Below are 6,945 nucleotides of genomic sequence, written 5' to 3'. Positions count from 1 at the left end.
TTGAGATTAGAATATCTCGTTTTTATTGATTTGATATAATTTAAAAATATAATAAATAAATACAATTAATTTGGTTTACTAAATAAAAACTTCTAAACAAAACCGACCCGCTAGCCGTAAACACTAACAGACCAATAAGCAAGAATTGGAAACAGCATCAAATGATGGGTCCCACCATCCCACACTTTTTGACTCCCGAATATAACGTTCCAAAATTGTGAGTTAGCCGTTATAGCAATGAAAGAAGCTCCACTGATGTAACCCCTAAAGCCTGTGGAAAATCAGTTTAAATTTTCTGGTTTCTTCTACTTCTCCCCTCATTTTAGACAATGGCAGATTTTTCTTTTCTTTCTGATGATAGCGACAATGAAAAAGCAGTAGATGAACTCCTTTCTCAAGCAATGGACCAATCTGTTCTTGAACAAGTTGCTGCTATAAACTGCTCTGGCTTTACTGACTCTCTTCTCCCCACTCAGCTCGAAACTCGCTTTCGCAAACTCAAATCACTTCCAACAACATCCTCAAAACCCGATACTCTCACAAAAAGTTCCAAGAGTTTCTGTTCCTCGGAGTTCCCAAAAAACAAGAAAAGTTATGATGATGAGGACAATGAGAAAATTGAAGGAACCCCAGTTGAGGAAAAGAAGGGTTCAGAAGTGAATTTGGGACATGGGTTTGTTCAAGAAAATGATGTTTATACAAAAAACCCAGTTGAGGAAAAGGGTTTTGAGGTGAATTTGGAACATGGGTTTGTTCAGAAACAAACAAAATCAAAGGTTCATTCGAATAAAGATGATGTTTTTACAAAATCCCCAGATGGAAAAAAGGGGGAAAAGTCAAAATCTTCAATGTCATCAGATTCTTGGGATTTTTCAAAAGATTGTTTGTCTCCACCAAAGAAAACTGGGTGTTTTTGGTGTTCTCCTAAGAAGGGGTCGAATAAAAAGGGGAAAGAGAATCGGGGTATGAAATGGGGGAAGAATGATGAGTTTTTATCGGAATTGAGTGCGTTTTCATTGAAAAATCAAGAGAAGTTGATGAAGAAAGCTATGATGGAGCAAGAGAAGATTAATAGAGAAGCTGAGAAGATTGTTAAGTGGGCAAAACTAGCATCTGCTAGATTGGATGTTTCTAGCATTGAAGATGAACTCAGTGATGATGACACTTTCAAATGATTGAACTAAGTAACTAGGTAAAAAAGCTCTGTTTCAATGGCTGCTTATATAAATATAGTTCTCTGTTTCGATCTGCTTTGGAGTCTACTGTTAGTAGTTTGTGTAGAGGTGTAGAAGTTTACTGTTAGCACTATGTGAAAAGGTTTATACAAGTTATTGATGCCTTATATTTTGTGAGAGATACTAATACTACTAATACATCCATTTCATTCTAAATGTGTTGCCAAATTGTTGTGATTTCCCCATTTGAAGAATTGTGAGGGCCTGAAAACTTAAGGTTATGTTTGTGGCCATGTGGTTACATTCCTAAAATCTAATAGAGGGACGACAACAGATAAGTTTCTTGAACAATCAATCTACCAGTTAAATTTTCGTGATACATTTTTCTACGAATTGTATCCTTCACTGCGTAGTTAGAGTTCCTTTATTGGCCATTGTATCCTGTAACACTGTGGACATTAATATACAAGGATAAGTAGCTAAAGGGAAGGTAAGTTTTTGAGGAACCTCCGAGATTGAGTTCTGAAGGAGTCTTTAAAAGTTGAATTATAATTGGAAACGAATGCCAATATAAGAATCCGGTAAATCATAAGAATCATTGAAGGTTGAGACTAGTTATTGACATGTTGTGCCTTCTTTCAGATTGCCAACAATAGGTAGACATTTGCAAACTTATTTTCTAACTGTAAAACATGATATTAGTGTCATCGAGAAACTGTCAATCTGACCCATTTTATTCTTTCTTTCTAGATTACTAGTCATGTAACTTGAATGTACTCTTGCATAGATTTTATAAATTTGGTCATATCTTAACATTTCCTGCAAGTTTCTTCACCTCTGAGTGATTACTTATTTGGCAATGGACAGTTTTGTGGTTGTTCTACATAGTTAGTTATCTGACTGGACTTGTCCATGTAATTATACTGCCTCCATTGGGATTCTTTAGCCTAAATTATCTTATAGAAAAAACAGTGTCATTATGGTCTAGACTTCAGGAAGAATGGAGTGTTTTTTGTTTGATTTGGGTGTTTTGCATCTGAAAGCAAACTTTTACGCTGGAAAAAAAACAATGTGAGGAAGAGAATACCCAAGGAGAAGCTGCAATGATTGTTTTTTTTGGAGATAAGTAAGGTGCAAAGAATGTTATATTGCCAAAGCAAGTCTCTGAGTTGATGGATGTTTCTAGAATTCAAGATGCACGCAAATAATATTAGTAGCGTTCTTTTGAAACCTTCCTTTGGAAAGCTATCTGTTAAGTTCTACTCTGAACCATAGTATCAGTAACATCTATGTGGATTTATATGTCTACCACTACCAGAACAGTAAGATGCAATGTCATTATATCGGTGCAATTAAATGTGTTGATGCCTTTCTGATTGAGTTCTTCACAATTTTTGATGCATTGCTCAAAGTTTGAAAAGAAGTGGTCTTTTCCTTTGTAGAATTTTGTGTGCCCTCAATGGGAAAAAAGGAATTTTGAGTGCTGTGAACTGAAAAATATTTCGGGGTTGTTTGGTTCTGACTTCCACGGCAAGATATGCAGGATAAGTAATGCGGAATCTACCTCTGGTATTTCTAGTTCAACTAATGTCATTAAATCACAGGTACTTCAAGGCAAATGATCCATATAATTTAGCTATTTGCTGATTATTCTATTCTTTGAACATGAATACAAGGGAAAGTTAGTAGTACTAGTGGGAACACAATAACTAGATAGATCACAGAATCTAGCTCTGATATTTTTGGAGAAAATTTGTACTTGACGTTTTTTTCGTTTGTCTGTCTAGTTCAACTAATGTCATTAAACCACAGGTACAATCAAGGCAGATGATCCATATAACATGGCCTTTTGCTGACTATTGTATTCTTTGAACTTGAATTCTAGAGAAACTTACCATAAGGGAAGGAAGATTTTGAGAAACAATTGAAATTGAGTTGTCAGGAACTTTTGGGAATATGAATGACTAGGAAAATATGATGATGAAACTTCTTTCAGAACATTCAATTTGTTGCAAAACGGCAATTAATATTAACAGAAAAAGTAAAGCAATCAATTATGTATTGACAAATGACATGCTCTACCTTGTTCATTAGACCATTGTGATGTATTCATGCCTTTATCACTATGTGTCCGTTTGATCTATATTATTCTCCCTTTCCAAATTTACATTTCATGCCTACTTACTTCAAGCTGCCTATCATCGCTTTTAGTATGGGCCTGAATTTTTCCCTCCAAAGTTTCTCATCTTCAACCAATTAACTGCTTTCTGTCTTCTTCTTTAATTATCTATCTATCAGAACATTGTTTTCATGTAACTGTCCACCTGCACAATCTTGATCATGATTTATCTTCCACTATACAATTTTTCATGCACATCTCCTTGTCAAGATTTGGCTATTAGCTAGCCCTTCTGGTTTCCACTTCGGAACAACCTTCTAGCTTTTGTGTTGCTAAAGTTATACGCAACTCCGATATACTTTAATTCTGTTTATCTCCCTTGCAGGATTTTGTTTCATTTGTGGTTTTCTACTTTATTTTCTTTCTCTGTTGGACCTCCGTCTTGCGTGGACCATTAGTATCATATATGCAAAAGATGGATAATATATGGCTGCTTCATCCTTAATATACAGAACTTACACCAGAGTAGAATCTATATGCACATCTGTTTAGCTCCAGTAACTTGAGCTTTCAGAATGGTTCTCAGTTAATAAGACATAGACCATGCTGCAATCGACTGCTCAGTAGTCACTGCTGCTTTGCCACTTTTGCATCTGTTTTAACCATTGCCATCTCAAAAAGCTAGAGCTTTTAGAATGGTCATAACTAAACATGACATTAACCCTGCTAGTGTTGCTTCTTGAGCACTTTGACATGCGTGAGTCTAAGTACAGGGCTTACATTTCTAGAATGATCACTAATATGGCTTATTGTTTTTCTTTAAGGGGGAAGAAAGGAAAAAATGTTGGCTGTTCCCTGATTATTATTGTTAGACATTCTGTTGATTATATGTTTTTTCCCAGTTTAACCATCTGATATTTGAAATTCATGGTCCCCGATTAATCCATAAAAATTGCATGGGGCGCCCTATTTGGTTGTCCCTTTTTAACCTGTAGCCGCTTTGTTTTTCTGTTTGCACCTGTACCCGTTTTTTTTGTTAAAAGCCTTTTAAAAAGACTATTTTGCCCTTCTTTATTAAAAAACTACTTTCTCTCCAAGTATATGTCAGTCATCTACTGTCTTTGTCTCTCTCCTGTTATTTGCGTTTTTTGATTTGTTGTTTTCTGAAATCAAACGGTTTTCGTCATTGTTTTTGATTTTTTTCAACTGTTTGTTTCCAATAACATTACGTATAATCACAGGTACATTGCATTAACTTTTTGGGTTTAATTTTAGTAATAATTTTTACGATTTAATTTCTGGTTTTGGTTTTGATAGTCATGTATTTATGATAAAATAGTTTCCTAGGGTTTACTTTGATAAGTGCATTAGTTTTACTTTTACGATTGTGTTTTTAGGTTTTTTGAACGTGTGTTTGTTTTTTTAAAAATTCTTCGGTGATTTTTTGAGACGTTGGAATTTTTAAAATTTTTGAGAGTTAAATAGATGATATTATTAAAGTGTTAAATTTATAATACTTCAATGATACCTTACTTTTAGGAGCTGAAGTTTTGTTTCGTGTTTTGTGTTTTGTGTTTTTTGTTATATTTTTTATGAACTTCAGCATTATTTTGGTGTTGAATTTGCATTTTGTTTTTTTGTAAAAACTACAAAAAACAATATGTTTTATTGTGCTAAAGTTTTTGTACAATATGTAATTTTTATTTTAATTACATATTGCACAAAAACTTCAGTATAAAATGCTGAAGTTGTTTAGTTCATTTTTAGAAACTTCAGGAAAACGAGCTGAAGTTTCCCTCCTGCACTATGTAATTTTATTATGATTTTTTTGATAATGTTCTGACGTTATTTTTTGTATCTTTTACTTTTTTTTGAACAGATGCCATCTACAAAATCCAAATCACCTACAAATCCTAAAGCAGCTAAAGCACCTAAAGAACGTAGAATATTCATAGGTCCTTCAGTACATGTTTCTCCACCTACAAAACCAAGGGATAGATATTATGAGTTTCAAGATTTGTTTAACTGTCGTGGTTAGTGGAAGGGGAACCACAATTTGAAGAGTTTAATTGCAAGTTTCTTGACTCCTGCACAACAGGATAAGCTCAATAATGGTATATTTCGATATATTATGGCTATGGCGAATTTCAAATGCACCATGAAGTTGGTTCATTATTTGTGTCTTTCTCGAATATTCACCAATGATCGAGATTCCATTAGTTTCAAGATTTTTGGCCATGATGTATCCTTCACCCTTGAAGACTTTTTCACATTATGTGCGGTTTGTGGATCACATCACATAATGTTGAAAAATCAATTAAACGAGAGAGAAGGATTCTGAAGCGCTATTTTAGAAGTCTAATGGTGTGATCTTGAAGGACATTCGAGATTTTATGACCCAGATTGAAATTCAAAAGGATGATGTGAATTTCGAACACGTATGCGAGGGTGATGAAGACGCTGTGAAGCTCATGGAAATTCTTGTTGTGGAGTCTATTTTTTTGGAGAATGAATCATTTGTGCTGGAGGAGTATCCAGCTATTGTTGAAGATGATAAGGCTTGTGCTGAATATCTTTAGGGTAATGTGTGTTATGAAAAGCTCATTACCTCACTGAAACATGCATTGGACAAGTAGAACAAATATCATTCAACTGAGTATAGTGTTGGTGGATTTCCATTTTCGTTATGTGCTTGGTTCCATGAGCGCTTCCCAGATATTCAGAAGAAGTATTTAAGAGAGGACGAGTACCTTGATACCCCTCAGGTTCCCATGATGTTACGTTATGTATGTATGGGAGGGCCTAAATTTAAAGAACTTTATGAAGAATTACTTCAGTAATCATGTTGTAAGTTAATGTTTTTTTATTTTTGTCTTTATGTTAATATGTTAACGTATTAGTTTTATTTTTTCTCATAATATACTTTTTTTGTATTAAACAGAGATATCGCACGTTTAGGGTATTGGATATAATTCCTACAGAAGAGGAATTGAATTCAATGTCTTTAATTAGACAATTACCACGCAGCCGGATTCGTTCAAAGGTATTTAATGCGGTTCCTTCAACTGGTGAATCACCACGTAGTCGGAGTTGATCAAAAGAAGTGAATCGAACTCCTGTAATTGGCGAATCACGTCGTACCTAGAGTCGTTCTAACCATTCTACAACGGAGTTTGACAATGAATTAGTCAACACAATATGTTCTGTACGTTTTGAGCTGATGTTTTTTGGTTGTGTTCTTGTAAAACTACAGCATGTTTTAGAGTTGAAGTTTTGTTTTGTTTGTGATGAACTTCAGCATTACAATAGCTGAAGTTGTGTTCTGTATTTGCTGAACTTCGGCATTCTTTTATACCTGAAGTTTTTGTTCTGTGTCTCTATACTAGAGGGTTACGATGGAGGTTCAAAGGCACCAGAAAAAGAAAGAATCATGATCGAGAATGAAGTTGTTGAGCAGTTTAAACGGGATGAGCAATCTGCTATTGTGGATGCGATTTTAATAAAAGTGAAGGTAAGTTAATTTATGGAGAAGTCTTTTTTTTCTGCTAATGTTATTCAGATTAACCATTGTTAGTAATTTTTTTCTAGGAATATTTTGGTGAGAAGTTTGGAAAGTTGTTTAAGATTGTCGACAAATCAAATGGAATGGAC

General features: G+C 34.4%; 1 protein-coding gene across 2 annotated transcripts; it reads left to right on the top strand.

Annotated features, from left to right (window-relative positions):
• The first annotated feature begins 217 nt into the window (after positions 1-217).
• LOC109220570 lies at positions 218-6,132 on the top strand. 2 transcript variants are annotated; one of them, XM_019385031.1, is made up of 2 exons: positions 218-1,192; positions 5,174-6,132. In XM_019385031.1, exon 1 carries the CDS (start codon positions 330-332, stop codon positions 1,173-1,175), a length of 846 nt encoding a protein of 281 aa, XP_019240576.1. In that variant the 5' UTR covers positions 218-329; the 3' UTR covers positions 1,176-1,192; positions 5,174-6,132. The 2 variants fall into 2 exon arrangements, with proteins under 2 accessions (XP_019240576.1, XP_019240577.1); XM_019385032.1 differs by lacking the exon at positions 5,174-6,132 and adding an exon at positions 2,618-3,823.
• The last annotated feature ends 813 nt before the right edge of the window (positions 6,133-6,945 follow it).

Source organism: Nicotiana attenuata, unplaced genomic scaffold, assembly GCF_001879085.1.
Source record: "Nicotiana attenuata strain UT unplaced genomic scaffold, NIATTr2, whole genome shotgun sequence".
Classification (NCBI taxonomy): domain Eukaryota; kingdom Viridiplantae; phylum Streptophyta; class Magnoliopsida; order Solanales; family Solanaceae; genus Nicotiana; species Nicotiana attenuata.
This window is presented reverse-complemented; position numbering and strand designations above follow the sequence as displayed.

Bases quoted from the DNA above. Each gene is read 5' to 3' on its own strand.
- LOC109220570 (XM_019385031.1), top strand. From the start codon at position 330: ATGGCAGATTTTTCTTTTCTTTCTGATGATAGCGACAATGAAAAAGCA.